Source organism: Vigna umbellata, chromosome 2 (assembly GCF_029865625.1).
Source record: "Vigna umbellata cultivar VRB3 chromosome 2, Vumbellata_1.0, whole genome shotgun sequence".
Classification (NCBI taxonomy): domain Eukaryota; kingdom Viridiplantae; phylum Streptophyta; class Magnoliopsida; order Fabales; family Fabaceae; genus Vigna; species Vigna umbellata.
In genome coordinates, this window is record NC_142166.1 from 4,342,470 (window position 1) to 4,361,434 (window position 18,965).

Sequence of the window (18,965 nt, forward strand, 5' to 3'; positions counted from 1 at the left end):
ATTGTTGATGGATGAAAAGATGGTTCATTGCAAAATTTTAAAAGAGATTATCTTCTGGGCAGCAAGGAATGTTTCTGAAAAATATTGTCCTTTAGACGAAACATGTGATGATTTTGTGTGTGTGTGTGTGGTGATAGGTGGTGGAGGTAATGGAGAAGTGGGAAATAGATAAAGAGAAGTGGGAAATGGCAGAGGAGAAGGAGCAAGAGGTGGAGCTATGGGGTTTTGATGATCTGGAATATGCACATGACACTTCCTTTTCAGTGTCTCCACCTGACTCAGTTGCAAGTACTTAGAGTAAAACTGTTTGCTCCAACTTTCATCTACTTGTAGATATATGCATACTGTTACATAAATATGAGGCTGCAGAAAAAAGCCTCTTCTGCATCTTCTATTCCCTTTTAATCAATCCTTTATTTTCTTTTCTGTATTTATGAGGATGTCAAATGTTCATCATAATCCAACTCAACTACTTGCTTCAATTTTGACCCTACCCTTTTTTCCTTGTAAATGTAATAATAAATACATCATCGATTTCAGATGCAGAACATGACATTGCATGGTCATTTTCTGCAGTTATGATTCACTCATCAAAAGAATGATCACTACTGCAAGCTATACCATACAGAAATAACAACGAAGCATTTAACCAAAAGATAACAATATTAAAGAAATGTTCCAGTATTATCCAACAAGTCTTTAAGTTGAATACATTGAAAAGTGCATATGCTGAATGGCCCAGCCACCAGCAATTCCTAACCTATTTATGTTTATTCTTAAGTATGAAACAAGTTTACAATGGAGTCATCTTTTATAAAGTCAATATTGTGATTTCCAATTTATTTATATATATAATTGTTGAAGACTCGTACTAACAAAATATAAGAACAACTTATAGTAAAGATTTAGACTTAAACTCAAACTTCTTATTAAATTGATAACCCTTTTTACCTTACATATTATTTTGATGTTGGTTGATCCTTTGGGAGGTTTTAAGTACATTATAAAGAAATATCACAGAGATAAAACACTGTTTCTCACTTCATAATTTCATGAATACATATAATTTTCTCCCAGCTTAAAAAAGACAAAAAACAATATGAAAGAGATTGTGGATGTAAATTACTACTAAAATTTGGTGAAACTTCTTTCTAAATATTTTGTAAAATTTTTAAAATTCACATTAAAATAAGTAGAACACTTATTTCTTTCCATTATTTTTTAAAATAGTTCCCATAAAATATATATTTTTTAATAATAAATAAAATATAAGACAAATGAATTTCGGATTGTAATAATCTTCTTCCTATTAAATAATAATAATAATTACTATCTTAAGTTTTTACCTCTTAAATGCTGATATTAGGATGACACCTAAATTCATTGACACAGTAAAATAGTTATAAAAGTAAATTTTTGTATTATTTTAAAAAAAGAAAGTAAAAAAATAAGAAAGATAGTGTCAAGTGAATGTATAATATATGTGTCAAAATATTTTTTTTTCAAATATAAATAATAATTTTTAAAAATATACGTAACTAAAAACAAACAGAAATATTTTAATTAAATTTGAGTAATGTTTACTTCGGTTCACAGCTGGAGACTCATAAAAAGGTTAGGTAGCGTGGTCTAGCACAACATCACATCCCAGCAAAGACACACAACAATAAATTTATAACACTATAAAATATTATAATAACATAATAAATATTATCCAAAATCTGGTCCAGTCCAGATATGCATCCAAGGTATATATTATGAAGGTTAGGAACAAAGATTCTGTTCAAAATTATACTGGCTGCTCTATTTATATAAGTAACTAATCACCACTAAGAAAAACACTAATTAAGAGCTTCAATAATTTTCTTAAACTATTTAATCCGTTTTTTTTCCTGAAAAAATTATTATTATAATATCTTCCACTTTACAGTTATATATATCACACTAATATCAGACTATAAGAATTCTTTTATTTCCGTTTTTCATGAAAATACTTTATTTTAAAATTATTTAAAAAATAGCTGTAAATTTATTAAGACTTTTGAAAGGAAAAATTCTTATAATATATATATATATATATATATATATATATATATATATATATATATATAGAAGTAAATAATGGAAATAAATTAAAGTAATGGTAGTGGATGAAGCAGACATTTTGGACAGGAAATATGGGTTGAAAGTGGATTGTTTAATAAAATATTGTATAAATAATGTGGTTGTTTAACTTGCCCCCAAACAGGTCTCTAATTTGTTTAGGAAGTAAGAGAATCTTAAACAAAAAAAACATGACAAACGTATGCTTTCAAGTTTTGTTTAAAATAATTGTATTGAACTTAGTTTGTTTGAAGGTAGGTAATGATGATAAAACGATTGATAATTCGTTTTTTTTAGAGTGAGTGATTTAAGGACAGTGATATTTCCATTCAGTAACTCAAAATATTAATATTTAAATTATATTTCTTTTATTTTTAATTTCAAATACTACTATATATTATTTAAATGGATATCAAAGTATTTATGGTAAAATGTATCTAAGAAAAAAAGAAATTTAACCCAACCCGAGGAGACACAAACACAATAAGATATGAGTCCAACCATATAAAAGATTGACACGACTCTTCATCCAAAATCTTAAGGCAATAAGTTAACGGGTCTTTCATCTTTATATAATGTTCTATTTTTTCATTTCTATCCAATGTGGGACTTGGACTCACACTTAGATCCCAACTAATAGAAGTATAATTTGAGTTCAATGGAAGGTAACATTTCATCAAACAATTGATGTGTAAATCAATTGCAGAGCAGGACGAAACCAAAAGAAACTCTGATGGAGGCCTGCAACGATACTGACGTGTAAATCGTTCATCTAACTTGATTATAAGGATAAAAGACTAATCGAACTGTCTAGCAACCAATCCGTCTGAAATTTCTCTCAAAATAGTTAGAGCTTACCAGCGAGTTCTATCGGATAAAATTTGCGCAACACCGTCGACCTATATTCTCAAACTTTTAACCGTACCATAGATAAGAAATCCTATCACTACCTAATCAATACACCTCAGTCAATTTGAATTCCTCTTGATTAAGTTCAACAAAATACAGTCTTTTTAAATTGTTGCTGTATACTAATATTATATTCTCGCAATAAATACAAATATTCGGAGTCAATTTTTATTGACTCTCTTATTTAGTGTGTATATAAATATATATTTTAAAAATTATTCTTAAGTTTAACTTTTTTTTCACTTAACTTTCTTGTAATAGTTATATTTAACTTTTATTTTTCAATATCTCGTATTAAACAAATAGTGAAGACGATTTAAAATATATTTTAAAGAATTTATTTATTTTTAGAAATTTTTAATTCCAATATTCAATAATAACTTAGATTTTTTTTTAATTTTAAAAATGTAAATTGTAACATCCCAATAAATAGTAATTACCATTAATTAGAACTAATCACATTTACAGAATTAACAGTGCAGTCTTAAATACACAGCTCATAAAAACCGAACGTACATCAATTACAGGGTTCGGAATATATCTACAAAATACCAAGTTCTGGACGAACGGCTTTCCAAAACTAATCAACCGAACGTCCCAAAATACAATCCAACACACTAACTACTACTAAGAAACGAGCGCTCTACTGCTCAGTTTTAACCTCTACCTCGACCAGATTGACATCCTCCAAAATTTCTTCTTCTAGCATCTCTTCAAGTGGCGCCTCACCATCTGCTCACATCCACACGGATGATCATTGCATTGACAAGACGGAAGTACATAAACAGTAGACAACACAAGGAATTGCAAGGGTAAGCTTAGGTAATTTAATTCATACAACCAACATACTTTAACATATGTAATCAATCATACAATTTATACAGCAATATATATATGTATATCATCCAAACTCTCACAATTAACGACCGTCCGGACTGTATGAATCCATGTAACCGCAGGCGTTCGTGCACCCGGGGGATTAAATAGCTGGGTAATACCCATCAGCTGCCACCCGAGGTTAACCCTATCAGTCCAAAGTACTCAATAGGACTAGAGTCTCCTGCCATTCCCACTATGACCTACTCCCCTCTACATGAGGACGAGCACTCATGGAATATCAGGATGAACAGCCATCAGCGATTTTACCATGGTCATACTTTACCAAAATCCACATTCAACATATGTGAGTCGTTCCTCCCTGGAACGCTCGTACAAAATTCCATAATCAGATAATCATCTCATAAAATGTTCATCATTCAAATCTTTCACTTTTATTTTCATTTTTGTCTTTCAGTCCAAGTACATAAATATTGAACTTTCAGCCCTCTTTATAACGAGGACGACCGTGAGGAACGAGACTGAAGAATTTACCCCGTTCCAAAATAAAGTAATACCGACTACCATATAGATGAACAACCTGTATTAACACGGTGCTCGACAATATCGGTCGACACAGATGAATGATCTATATTACAAGGGGGTTCGACACCGTCGGTCGACACAGATGAAGGATCTAAATTACAAAGGGGTTCGACACTGTCGGTCGACACAGATGAATGATCTGTATTACAAAGGGGTTCGACACTGTCGGTCGACACAGATGAATGATCTGTATTACAAAGGGGTTCGACACTGTCGGTCGACACAGATGAATGATCTGTATTAAAAAGGGGTACTCGACACTGTCGGTCGATACAGATGGATGATCTGTATTACCAAGGGGTTCGACACTGTCGGTCGACACAGATGAATGATCTGTATTACAAAGGGGTACTCGACACTGTCGGTCGATACAGATGGATGATCTGTATTACCAAGGGGTTCGACACTGTCGGTCGACACAGATGAATGATCTGTATTACAAAGGGGTACTCGACACTGTCGGTCGATACTGCTCATTATGGGCTCTAAGTAAAAGACCTACATAGCTCATGCTCGACCAGAATCCTTCCCAAATGAAAGTATTCCAATTCAAAGAAGTTTACTAGAACACCAAACGGTCTAGAACCGTTTAATGTCGGACATACGTTATCATAGGGAAGTTGATATTCAAGTTTCACTTACATTCACTCACTTCTAAACATGTATATTTCATATTCATACGTATCACCCATATCATACATTTCAATCAACACATATCATATTTATTCAGTACAGCAACGTTCGATCATGCATACTCAACCGACATACATTTCATACATTCAGTTCATATCATGTTTACATACAACATACAAGTATAAATTAAATTACTAAGCTTCCCTTACCTGATTCAGCAGTGAATGCCCTAAGCGAATGCTTTTTAACTTGTCCAAATACAGTTTCCTACCCTCAACGTGCTTCTCAAGTGCTCCACTAAATTTAACCAAAAGGAACGTAGGAGAACTTAGTTTCTATTCTAACATGCAGCTGTACCAGGGTTCGCATGCAACTCAGAAAAGGGTGTTTAGAGTTTGAGAACTTACCGATCACAGAACCCTAAAGCGTTCGATTCCAGTGAAAGCTCACGACGACGTGAACGTTCCTACGGTGCCTGAAACGGAATCGGAGAGGTTGGTGGTGAGTTATTGTAGAGAGAAGATGAAGCAGTTTCAGAGAGAAGGCAGAGAATTTGAAATCAGAATTTCTGGGAAGAAGACGAAGCTGCAGAAGAGTGGAGAAGAGTTTTTCAGAAAAATCATTTTCCCTTCCCACGCAGGACACACGCCCAATCTCCACATGCCACTTGTCTTCCACTAACGTTTTTCGAATGTTCCAGCCGTGACACTTGGCAAACGCATGCAGAGTGGGTGTGAGGGTGTTTTGACGTGGCACGGTGCAATTAGTGGTGATCAGAGTGTGGGATTTGGTGCGTTAAATATCTAGGGTCTCACATAAATACACATACCACAATGACTATATTTTAATTAGTCTCAATATAAACCTAAAATGAATATGTGTTTGACTATATTTTTTGTGTTCTTAAAGTAAGAGTTGTATTTTATTTCTATTCTTACTAGAAAACAAGTATGCTTTTACCTAACCAAATATTTTTCAAATGATTATTTTACTAAAATGAAAATAAAAAAGTAAAAGAAATATGATGTTATAATAAAGAATTAAGTACATATAATTGCATTAATTTCAAAACCAAGAACCGGATAAATTACGTATCTTAATGGTTTAAAACAAAGTCCAATAGAGAAATAAAGACAAAACAAATAGATCTCATATATTATTCTTGTACCCGATTTAAAAAGGTGAATATTATTCATATTTATATTAGATATTCTGTATTTATTTGTATATATATTCCTGACTATATTCATTTTGTATGAGAATATGACAGGTAGAATTGTTTTATTGTTCTGTGAAAGACGTATAATAATTTATCAAGTACAAATGTCATCCAATATTTTTGTAACCCGCAAAGTCAACCATTATTTTCTTACGTTGTAGTGCACAAACCATAAACAGACCTAGATGGGGAAATTATGTTTAGTAATTGTTAGGGAAATAACATATGCACACAAGTTCGAAAGTTTTATGCCCTGTGTTTTCTGTTCTTCATTTTGAAGCTCATAGTGGAGAAGAAAATGGCAGAAAATATTAAGAGAAGCAGCTTCGAAGTGTTGGGAATGTGCTGTGCTACAGAAGCAGCACTGGTTGAAAGAATTGTGAAGCCTCTTCATGGCGTCAAACATGTCACTGTGATAGTCCCTACACGAACAGTCACTGTTGTCCATGATGTCCTCTTCATTTCTGACTCACAAATAGGTGATTTCTGTACCCTTTTCTCTTCACTTTCCTTTGGTTCTAACAAAGGGGTTGATCATCAATTTAAATATATGTTATGATCACGAGAGAAGTTGACTGGTTCTTTAATCTTTGTGATATAGCTCATAGCTTCCTTTATTGCTTGGATATATGGGGAGTGTTACTATATGCTTTTCTCAGTTCATGATGCAATTTTACTTTTTAAAATTGTTACTTCTTGTTCATGTTTTTGCTTTCTGATTACATGCTAGCTTTTCTTGGGGTCTGAATTGTGTCAACTTAACGGATTGTTTTGTTGTCACGTAGAACTCATCATGTCAATCCCTTGTTGAGGGTCTAGAATGGTAGTGCAAGCTCATCATAGTTAAATTTTTTGCTTAATTAGCAATATGTCAATAAGTATAATTTTACTTAATGCGAACTTGATCGTAGTTCCAGAAATTCACAGAAACACGTTTTTGCTTTAGTCTATTTTCTGTTCCTAAATATCTGAAATGAGGAGAAAAATCTTATAGAAAGTCATTACTTTATTTTCCTCAAAAAAACCCAAGAATTTATTTATCTTTGTTGTTTGATTGTGTCAGCTGATGCACTGAATGCTGCAAGGCTTGAAGCTAGTTTGAGACTGCAGGGAGAGACTGATAATGAAAAGAAATGGCCAGATTTAACTACAATGGTGTGTGGCTTGTTTCTGGCACTTTCTTTCTTGAAATATATATATCACCCTTTGGAATGGTTGGCACTTGTTTCTGTTGTCATTGGCTTCCCTAAGGTTCTACTAAGGGCCATTGCATCTATTAAGGCTCTTACTCTTAATATCAACATTCTGGTTCTATTGGCAGGTACTTTGGTTTGAATTGTAATTTATTGATTCCTCACTCAAAAATGGTAGGCTTTACTACTGCAGTTTACTTTCCAAAGAAAATAACAGCACTTGTTAGTTTATACGGAAAAAATGTCCTGTTTCTTAAGTTTCGTTTTTATATCTTGCAGTGTGTAGTACTGCTGCTTTACAAGATTTTTGGGAGGCTGGTATCATCATCTTCTTATTCTCCATTGCTCAATGGCTTGAGACAAGAGCAACTCACAAGGTTTGGGACATCATTTCCCCCTTTCTCCTTAAATGTTTGCTGCATTTTCTTGATTAATGCCAAATTGTGTGCCTTTAATGTGGTTATCTGTATACTCTAGCTTCCTTCTTTGAGGGATAAATGTAGATTTGATTTTTTAATGTTTTCACAACTTTGCCAATGACTAGTCATGGTTGAGGGTTCCTCAAGAAACGTGCAGTACCAGGTTACATAGGAGTTATTTCTTAAAGCATTGTAAGGATTTGTTAGAGGGATAAGTAAATTCCAAGTTTATCATCTTGCTTTGCTCTTAACCGAAGGTGACTACAGCTGGATTCTTGTTTCTCTATACTCTTATTATGAAATAGTGAAGAATTTTTGTTTTCTTCCCTCTCATACACATTAATCACTGTTAAGTTTTTCAACACACACTTAGTACTAGAAGAAAACATTGCTACTCAATATGTTATGACGAGTTTCATAAGTTTAAGCTGATATCTATAAAGTGGTAGAGAAACAAGGTACATGAACTTCATCACAGTCTTCAGTATCATTTTTCAAATTCCAATTACATTTGCTTCTGAAATGTTCCTCTGTTGTAAAATCATTATGGTTTTTCCTTGTTTCTATATTTGTTTTCAGCTGTGCTGCAGATATCTCTGGTAACTAGATTAATATTATGAATAAATTAATATTATAAGCTTTCAGAACTACTTATTTAAAACTAATTATTATTTTTTCACTCATAAACACAGTTTAGTGCCTAGTGCTAGCAGTATGCAAGTACTGATTGAAGAACAGACACTGTAAGACCAACTTTATGTTAACGTTTGACATTTTAAACCTGTACTTTAGGCAAAGGTTGCGATGTCTTCTTTGACTAGCATGGCTCCTCAAAAAGCTGTTATTGCTGAAACTGGGGAACGTGTTGACGTGAATGATGTTAAGATCAACACCATACTTGCAGTCAAGTCGGGTGATGCTATTCCTCTTGATGGAATAGTGGTGGAAGGAAAGTGTGAAGTTGATGAAAAGATGTTAACAGGAGAATCATTACCTGTGATAAAAGAGTTTGATTCAGTAGTGTTGGCTGGAACCATTAATGTGAATGGTTAAGTATCCAGCTATTCTTTATCTTTCAACTTTCTTTTACCAAAACAATGCTTAACTAATTCTGGTTGTATATCATCCCAGGATATATAAGTGTGAAAACTACAGTGCTGGCAAAAGACACAGTGGTGGCTAGAATGTCAAAACTTGTTGAAGAGGCCTCTAGCAGAAAATCTCGAACACAAAGATTCATTGATAATTTCGCCAAGTACTATATTCCTGGTAAGTATTAAGTACACACTTCAGCAACTTTTTTCCTTTGTGAAAGTAAAAAAATAAATTGCACCAGCGTTACTTTTCGATTTCTGCGTTTAAGATATTGATTAATCAATATGATTTAGACCTACATTATCAGAGCAAATACTGATATTTGTATATTTTTATATCATCTTGCAGCTGTTGTTTTGATTTCAGCTAGCATTGCTGTGGTTCCAGCTGCATTAGAGGTTCCTGATATAAAACCTTGGTTTCATCTTGCAATTGTGGTTTTGTTAAGTGCATGTCCTTGTGCTCTCATCCTCTCCACTCCCGTTGCAATCTTTTGTGCTCTCACAAAAGCTGCAACAAGTGGGTTACTACTGAAAGGTGGAGATTATATTGAAACACTGTCTGGAATTAAGACAGTGGCTTTTGATAAAACTGGCACAATAACAAGGGGAGAATTCACAGTGGCAGATTTTTCTGTTATAGATGACATTAGCATTGAAACTTTACTGTACTGGTAACTTATCAATCAAAGGAAGGAATGTCTATACACTCTGTTTGGAGTGTTCATAGTTGTTTTATGACTAATTTGATTTTGTTTATTGAAAACATTTCAGGGTTTCAAGTATCGAGAGTAAATCAAGTCATCCTATGGCAGCTGCACTAGTGGAATATGGAATGTCTAATTCTGTCAAGCCAATCCCTGAAAATGTTGAGAATTTTGAAAATTTTGCTGGTGAAGGAGTTTTTGGTACAATTGATGGGAAGAATATCTATATTGGCAACAGAAGAATCGGTGCTAGGGCTGACTCCGAAAGAGGTGATTATAAAACCATGTCCTTAATTTCAAAAACAGTTCTTGTAGTCTTTTTACTTGACTTGAATATTTGAATGAGTGTGTGAAGCTTTCCATTTTACTAACGTCGTTTCTTTGCTATTTGGTCACCTTTTACCAAATACAATCACTTGAACAATTTTCCATATATTTCCAAGATTTTCTTACAGTTCTTCAAAATCTGGCACTTGAAAAATAGCCATTAGCCTTTAGTTCATAGCCTTTATTCATTAGTTTATCTCTTCAATAGAGACTAAAAAGCTCAGAATATATTTTAAGTACTATTAAGGTAACAATTTAAAATTATTTCATTACTATGTGTGCTTCATTGTTCACATTTATCCCTTGTGATAGTTTATGCACTGAGCTATTCTGTGTCTTTTTAGTTGATTGTCAGTTGCAATTTCAAAGCCATGAAATTTCTACCCCGAAACGATACTGTGGGCCGACTCTGGTTGGAGTCTTCAGCTTAGTCGATACTTGCAGATCAGGTGCTTTGGAGGCAATAGAAGAGCTAAAGTTGTTAGGCGTGAGATCTGTCATGCTAACAGGAGATAGCACTCAAGCAGCTTTGTATGTTCAAAGTCAGGTATGCTCATAGTAATGTGTACTCTATTTAACCAACAATGTTATGACAAAATGAAAAATATGTTTATTTGATAAAACTTTGTTCTCAACAATGTCAATTTTCTTTTCCTGACTGAAGAGGCTTCAGTTTCGGTCATTAATGCTGCTTCTTGTGATCCATATTAAAACTTAGAAAAATTAGCTTATTCTCTGCAGTTGAACCATGCTCTAGACATTGTACACGCAGAGCTTCTACCTGCAGAAAAGGCAGTGATCATTGAGAATTTGAAGAAAGATGGGCTAACAGCCATGATTGGAGATGGCATAAATGATGCTCCTGCATTGGCCACAGCTGACATTGGTATCTCAATGGGAATATCTGGTTCAGCTCTTGCAAATGAGACAGGCAATGCAATTCTTATGTCGAACGACATCCAAAAGATACCTGAAGCCATTCGGCTTGCAAGGAAAACCACTAGAAAGCTCATTGAGAATGTCATTATTTCAGTTGGCTTCAAGAGTGCTATACTTGCATTGGCAATTGCAGGATACCCTATTGTTTGGCTTGCTGTCTTGACTGACGTTGGGACCTGTTTACTTGTGATTCTCAATAGCATGTTAATTTTACAAGAGAAACCAAAACATGAAAGAAAATCTGCAAGTTCTAAATATGGCACCTTCTCGGAAGATCTGACCATGACTCTACTGGACAATGAAAGTAATAACATTAAGAATCAAGGGCTTCTTACCGGTGAAAAATGTGGTAAAGATTGTTGTAAAGACGACACTTATCATGTAGAAACTACAAGCAAGAACGAATCTTCTGGACTTTTGAAGTTGAGCAAGAGAAACCAAAGTGGAAACTCTGTCTCTATTGAGGTGCATATAGTGAAACCTTGCAATGGTTGTTGTCTAAGAAAGGTAAAAACATTTGACGACTCTGCATGCAGAACAAATAATGGTTCTGGTTGTTGCCAAGAGCAATCTAAGACTGAACAATGTGTCACTGGCTCTGATGCCAGAGAAGATGCCAGCATTGCTTCCTTGGAGTCTTATTGCCTTAAGGACAAATCAGAGGATATTCAAGACTTGTCTGAGACAGAAGGGATTCCAAAGTGCTGCAATAAGACATGCTGCAATGATAGTTTTAAAAATATGGCTAGCCTTAGCCAGCCAGAAATTATTATAGAGTGATCTAAATGGTAGTGATAAAAGAAAGTTACATTTACTAATTTATTTAAATCAGAAAGATGAGACTTAAAACTGTTGAATAATGTGTTGTACTAGTTTTTAGTGTAGATTGAATACTTACTGAATGTCTTTTATGAGTAATTAGTAGTATTCAAGGGACTCTTTATATATATCACCTTTAGAACGTCACCACAAAATCCTAAGAATAGAGGGGTGGAGCCAAGATTATAACTTAATTTAAAAAGTTAAATAAGCTTAAGAATGGTGTTGAAGAATAAATTCAAACTACACAATTAATTTTTGTTCTGAATGTAGTAGTGGATACGAGAGTGTAAAGATCAGAAATGAAGACACAAAACTAGATACAAAAATCTCAACTGATGGATTGCCCATTTTTGTTATCAACGTAGCTGAAAGTAACTTTTGATAGATTTCTCGAAGCTTCAGTATCTATTGGTGAAATGAAATTGGGAAAAACTGCGTGTTTGGGTAAACAATGTCAGTCAACAAACTGCCTATATTTAGTTATAATACAAGAATATAGTCCAATTAAGAGTAAGTTGAGCCGTTCTATAAGGAAGAAGCTTAAAGGGTCTTATTGATCCGTACTCTTTAATATGTTTAATATGTTTAACATGAAAATTGATGAACATTATGGCAGAAGTGAGTTAGCCTCTTCTTAGAATTTATTCAATGACTCAGAAAAGGTGTATCAGCACAAACTGTTAACAATGTGGCAATTGTTTTTTCTGATTGTAGCTGTTTAGGTAAAGTGAATATGTGTGAAGAATAATCAAGCAGAGCAAATGATGGTTCTGATTCTTGCCAAGTGGAATTTAAGGCTGAAAAATGTGGCACTGGTTCTGTTGTGTGACACAAGATGCTAGCATTACAACCAGTGAATTTATGGCAGAAGATCGGTCTGCTGATGTTTCAGAGTTTCCTAGGAAAATTGGCTTTTGTAAGAACTGATGCTGTAATGGTAGTACTCGAGTTTTCTTTTTAAGTCTTTAATCTTTTAGAAACTAAAATAAGTGTGATAAATTATCTTAATCATAATAAATAGAAATTATATGATAATTTAGTAAATTGACATGTAATTGGTTAAGAACAACTTTTGTTTAGTCCAAAAATATAATATATATATATATATATATATATATATATATATATATATATATAATGATTTAATTATTTTTAAAATTTATGTATTTTTAACTGAGTTATTATCGAAAATGTTTATTAAATTTGGTATTTAAAATATTTTTTTTAAGTAATATGTTATTATAGTTTTTCTTAGAACATAATCATGTGATTATTATTTGTGATTTTTTTCTTCGATCAACTCATTTCTTCTCTCAATCTGTTTGATTAAGAAGTGGTTAGTTAAAAGGGAACTACAAAAGGTGATCAAATTCTTTCTTTTTTAACTTCATTATTTATACTTTTCATATGGGTTTGGACAATTTTATTATTTCTTTTTATAAAAAAAATAATTATTAGTATCAAGTTATTTAAATGAAACTAATTTTTTTTAAATATTCAACAAAAACCAAAACTTTTAATAATAACTTAATTAAAAATATATATATCCAAATTTATAAATTACTTGAAATTTAATTAAATAACCAGATGTTATGTTTACAGAACAAGTTAGTTTGAGACTCTTAAAACACTCCAAAATTTATTTCTCCTATTTTCAGGGGTTTTCGCAATTCTTAACATTAATTTCTCTCCATAGTAACAAAATGGGTGTTATACTCAAACTTCTCGATAAACCACCACCACCACATACAAATACAAAAAGAGACACTAGGATTTTACATCCGCAACCATTATATATGCAAGACGGAGAGGATTGGCCCCGAGATATATACCTCACTTACTCCAAGTTGAATGTGGAAGAAGACCCAATATCATTGATTTAGGGCTTTAACCAAAAAGGGGCAATAAGACACTATTGACACGTCTACTGGATTGCATTTTAAAAAAGGTTTAAATGTTTACTTCGTTCTCATGTTAAGAGGTGAATTTCTGTTTAGTATCCGGTTTTAAAAATAAAGACATTAGGTCCTATGTTATAAAAAGTTGATAAATAACGTCTTGTCCGTTAAGTTAACAGCAACGACGTTAAGTCCATGCTGATGTGACCTTATTCATATATTTTTCATAACATAGAGACTCATGTCTTTATTTTTAAAATCGGATACTAAATAGAAATTCACCTCTTAATATAACATGGGAAAGAAGTAAGCATTTAAGCCTTTAAAAAACAAAATGACATCGTTTCCACCATATTATGTCTAAACCTCGTTTAACTAAGTTTAACAGAAAGAGTTTGATTGCATTAACTTTTCCAAAATAAAGATCAAATTGAGATGCTTAAAAATAAAAAGACTAGTTTGAGACTTTCCTACAAAATGGAGACAAAACCATAATTTAACTTATTTTATTTTAATTATGTAGTCTATATATAGAGTAAAATGTAAAAGAATATTAAATATTTACAATATCGCAATCTTTTATTTCTTAAATATAAATAATATCTAAATATATTTTTATCTTTATATGAAATATATTTCCAAAACTGTTTATTTGAAATTCAAATATTTAAATTTGATTTTCTTTCTTTTGACGCCGAATTTTGTCTTCTTTTTGGTATCTTCTTCTTTCATAGAATCACATTTTCATTCAATTTGATGTTCTTTATTGTATTTCTTTTCATTTGATGAGAGATTATTGAAAATACAAGTATGAGTTTAAGTTTTATGTTTGTATAAAATTATGAAAGTTGAGCATCATATAAAAAAAATCCATTAATCGATCACACTTGGTGACTAAGTTGCACATTGATTAGAAATCTGAAAGTTGAACATCGTAATGTTATTCTTCATGCACTTCTTCTTAGACATCTAACTTTTTTGAGACATATTCACCCACTCTCATAACAACAAATCTCATTGTCACCTTGCCATCCCTACACACATCCTCCATGTTACAAGCGGCCACTGACCCACAACCACCGCGAATCCAATGGTCACTACTCCAGTAAGTTTTTTTACCCTCGTAGATTCTGAAACCCCGTCCGACATTTGTCATATGTTCATCTTTTCTCGTGGATTCAACATATTAATACTAATTGTAAAACTAAAATAATTATTCGATTGCTTATTTGAAATATAAAGATACAATTCACTTGGTAGATACATTTGATGAACTCATAAATGTGAAATGAACAAAAATAAACGCCACATATTGAACGTCCAGATGGATTAAAAAAAAAATTTATACAGACGCTAATTCAATCTCGTCGGTGGTGATAGCATGTGTGGCAAGTACAGGGACAGATTTGGTTACCAATGATGAGTCAGAACTGATATTTGTGTCAGTATCATGAGTGGGTGGAACCCAACCAATCAGGTACTGAAATGGGTTTGGAGGGTTTGGAACTTCGACAGAACCTTCCAACATTTTCACCACAACACTCATTATAGGTCTTACTTCTGGCTTATACTGCACACATGACAAAGCTACTTTAACAATTCTTTCTGCAATCTCCCTATCTTTGTCGTCTATCCCACAAGAAGTTATCAACTCCCCCACTTTTTCAGCAGCAAATTTTTCCCAAGCCCACATTGGAAACCAAACCTGACTTTCTGGAAGGTTAATGTTATGGTTTTTCCTTCTGCCAATGATTTCAAATAACAGCATGCCAAAGCTGTAAACATCACACTTGTGAGTTACAGGAAAAGGCAACCAAAGTTCAGGTGCAGCATAACCAGGAGTGCCCCTACCCCCAGTCATGGTTATATGAGTATGGTCCCTGTTGCAAAGCTTGGCCAAACCAAAATCAGCAACTTTAGGACAAAAGTTCCTATCCAAGAGAATATTTCCTGGTTTGATATCATAGTGGATTATTCTCTGTTGACACTCTTCATGCAAGTATGCAATGCCTCTTGCTGTACCAATTGCGATCTCATGGAGCTTTTCGAATGATAAGAAGGTGCTTTCATGAAATAGGTACTTCTCAAGCGGGCCATTCACCATGTACTCGTAAACCAGTGCTCTCAAGTGTCTTTCAAAGCAAAACCCATATAGACGAACTAGATTGAAATGATGAACTTTACCAATGGTACCCACTTCTGCCATAAACTGTGCATCAATTATTTTGTCAGAACTACCACGTAGAACTTTCACAGCTATAATGGTTCCATTACTAAAACTTCCTTTATAAACAGACCCAAAACCTCCTGACCCCAAGTGATAAGAGTAATTATCAGTTGCAATCCTTAGCTGCTGATCAGTGAACCTGATTGGCTTCTCCCTTTCCATATCATTCAGAAATTTATCCATAGTGAGTGTCATAAATTGTTTAGCTGGTGTTCCTGTCTGTTTAAAACCACCATTAACCTGATATCTTTTTTGGCATGCTTTAAATACGCAAAAGCAAATACCAATCTTCACAATAATGGCAACTGCATTAAGATCATTAGAGCGTTCAGTCATAAGAAAAAGGTCTTCCAAATAAACCAATATAAAGCAGAAAATGGCAGTTTAAATCCTACCTATGACACCGGCAATTACAAATCCTGCATCGTCAGAATTGTTGGTGTTAGCTGTCGTGGTATAAGAGGTGTCGGACATTTAAAAAAATATGATAAGAATTCAAACTGCAGTTGATAACACCCTGCAAGGTTGCAGTTTACCTATTATGTTAGCCGCTTATGAAGTGCCTCAAAACGCGTTTTTTGTTTCTTGAATTTCGTGGTTATTTCACCGTGAAATTTTTCGTGCAAAAAGGTTTTAAAATTATGGAATGGTGTGGGGGACTCTATGAAGTTTTGAACTTGTTGAATTCATTTTGCTTGAAGACTCAGTGAAGTATTCTCTTTTTTCGTTTTAGATCTAGAAATTAATGTTCTGGGGTTCTTTGTGGGGGATCATATTAATTAATCATTAAATGATAATGTGGTGGTAGTGGTGAGGTCTTCCTTTGACGTGTTTCATTGTATACCCAACATTCTAAACTAATAATAGTTTAATTATATTTATATTATTTTTTAATTTAAAAGTGTAATATGTATTATTATATTATTAAGAAAAAGTGTCAAATGGATGTTTATTTTAAGAGTGTCAAACAAAGTTGTTCTGTATGTAAACACTTAAAGTATTCTTTGGTTTTTTTTGTGAAAAACACTCTTTATTAATTCAAATAAACAGATGATAGACTTTATAGCATTACAACAACAAAGAAAAACGACTCTATAATAAGAAAAACAGACTCTCCACATAGTGGGCAATTTTCTAAACATATACCACTATATCCCTAAATAATAGATCAATAACTGACTATAATATTTAAACAGAAAATTAAAAATTGAAACTACCGTTTAATTACTAACAAAAAAGAAATTAAATGCATTAGTATTTGTTTATCTCTTAAGCTTCTAACATGCTTAACATCCTTCTCAATTTTGAAAATTGCTCGAAGTTGAGTGGTTTGGTCATTATATCATCAACTTGAACTTGTGAGTGATGGTAACTTAACATGATAGTTACTTCATTAGCTAAGTCTCTTAAAAAATAAAAATTAATGTTTATATATTTGCTCCTTCCGTGAAACACTAAATTCTTTGATAATTATGTCATAGAATATTTGTTGTGACATAGAATCAATGTGTTCTTTATGGACAAGCCTTTTTCTTTGAGTTATCCTATACTTAGTAAATTGTTTTTCAATTTTGGAACGTAATACACATGTGAGATTACATGTATAACTCCATTAACATTCAATCGAACACTACTTTTCTCCTTACAGCTATCCGTGTGTCATTGCCAAGTTTTACTCCATCTCTAAAGTTCTCATCTAATTCTGAGAGCCATTCTTTGCTATATGGTTACTCTACTCAGAGTCAAGAAACCATCTCGCTGTCGATCCTTGCTTCAACTCAAAATAAGTCATTAGCAAGAGTTCATCCTTCTGGACTACCTTATCTTTCACCTCTACATAGTTTAAATTGTTCTCCCAGATAGACATTCGTATTGAAAATGCCGCATATATACTTTCTCCGCATGCCTTCATACTTTTGGAAATTTTCTAAGGTAAGTTTCATCTTCTTTTATATGTAGAATTTCAAATTCTCGGTGCAGTGTTTGCAATTGTGCTATTTTCACTCATGTAGATTCTTGAAATTTTTGCTTCATAGAGTCCCAAATGTCTTTGGAGGTATCATTATTGAGGATAATATCTAAAATTTCATGAGCAATGGCTTGATGATATAAATAGTTATTTATTTTTAAATCCTTTAATTGTTGTTCTTCCATGACTTTGATTTCAGCTTCTGATGCAATTGTTTTATTTGCAACAACTCGAATCCCATGCTCTATCAACTGCCAATATTCTTTAGAGGGAAGAAAATTCATGAGTTTCGTCCAATGATCATGCCCATCAAATCTAGGAATTCCAGGTTGCACATATTTGCTGCTGTTTGAATCTCCCATGTTTCCTCCTCTTATCTATGTGCTGCTATTATTTTTTTTAGATGTGTTCACACACTCAATAAAATTCTAGATCAAACCTATCAAGGAGTTCTGATACCAATTGTAAACACGTAAAGTATTATCTGTTTTTTTGTGTGAAAAACACTCTTTATTAATTAAATAACAGATTATAGGCTTATAGCCTTACAGCAACAAAGAAAAACTACTCTATAACAAAAAAATAACTCTCCAAGTAGTGGACAATTTCCTAAACATAAGTCACTGTATCCCTAAATAATAGGACAATAACTGACCATAATATTTAAACAGAAAATTAAAAATTGAAACTAACGTTTAATTACTAATAAAACAGAAACTAATCTTTAATTACTGATACGGTAAACATAACATCTGGTTATTTAATTAAGTTTCAAGTAATTTATAAACTTGGATATATATTTTTAATTAAGTTATTATAAAAAGTTTTGGTTTTGGTTGAGTATTTAAAATTTTTTAGTTTCATTTAAATAATTTGATACTAATAATGATGTTTTTTATAAAAAGAATAGTATATTTATAATAACAAAAATATGGGTCAAACCCAAAATAAAAAAATAATAATAATAAAAAAAGTAATTAAAAATAAAAAATAAAAATAATATATCAAAATAGATATCCAATAATTTAATATATTTATATTAGGTCTTCATTCAATCAAGTCCTAAAAGTCAATGGCATCAAAA

At 32.6% G+C, this 18,965-nt stretch overlaps 2 protein-coding genes across 3 annotated transcripts; one reads left to right on the plus strand and one right to left on the minus strand.

The window, feature by feature from the left end:
* Positions 1-185: 185 nt before the first annotated feature.
* Positions 186-11,800, plus strand: LOC148203238 (putative inactive cadmium/zinc-transporting ATPase HMA3). The gene is made up of 10 exons (XM_088105808.1): positions 186-209; positions 6,582-6,765; positions 7,350-7,607; positions 7,759-7,856; positions 8,691-8,946; positions 9,030-9,167; positions 9,342-9,666; positions 9,767-9,969; positions 10,371-10,573; positions 10,768-11,800. The coding sequence occupies exons 1-10, from the start codon at positions 186-188 to the stop codon at positions 11,743-11,745; spliced, it is 2,667 nt and encodes an 888-aa protein (XP_087961934.1). The 3' UTR covers positions 11,746-11,800.
* A 2,795-nt stretch (positions 11,801-14,595) lies between these two features.
* Positions 14,596-16,634, minus strand: LOC124823754 (rust resistance kinase Lr10-like). Of its 2 annotated transcripts, XM_088106440.1 has the most exons (3): positions 16,449-16,632; positions 16,308-16,331; positions 14,598-16,217 (listed from the first exon to the last, which is right to left on the minus strand). In XM_088106440.1, the coding sequence occupies exon 3, from the start codon at positions 16,105-16,107 to the stop codon at positions 15,028-15,030; it is 1,080 nt and encodes a 359-aa protein (XP_087962566.1). In that variant the 5' UTR covers positions 16,108-16,217; positions 16,308-16,331; positions 16,449-16,632; the 3' UTR covers positions 14,598-15,027. The 2 variants fall into 2 exon arrangements, with proteins under 2 accessions (XP_047152003.2, XP_087962566.1); XM_047296047.2 differs by having other exon boundaries at positions 14,596-16,217; positions 16,308-16,634.
* Positions 16,635-18,965: the final 2,331 nt, after the last annotated feature.

Coding starts and splice junctions, on each gene's coding strand:
- LOC148203238 (XM_088105808.1), top strand. CDS start 186: ATGGCAGAGGAGAAGGAGCAAGAG. Junction 9,667..9,766: donor ATTGAAACTTTACTGTACTG/GTAACTTATCAA, acceptor AAAACATTTCAG/GGTTTCAAGTATCGAGAGTA. Junction 9,970..10,370: donor TAGGGCTGACTCCGAAAGAG/GTGATTATAAAA, acceptor GTGTCTTTTTAG/TTGATTGTCAGTTGCAATTT.
- LOC124823754 (XM_047296047.2), bottom strand. CDS start 16,386: ATGTCCGACACCTCTTATACCACGACAGCTAACACCAACAATTCTGAC. Junction 16,218..16,307: donor TGTAATTGCCGGTGTCATAG/GTAGGATTTAAA, acceptor ATCTTAATGCAG/TTGCCATTATTGTGAAGATT.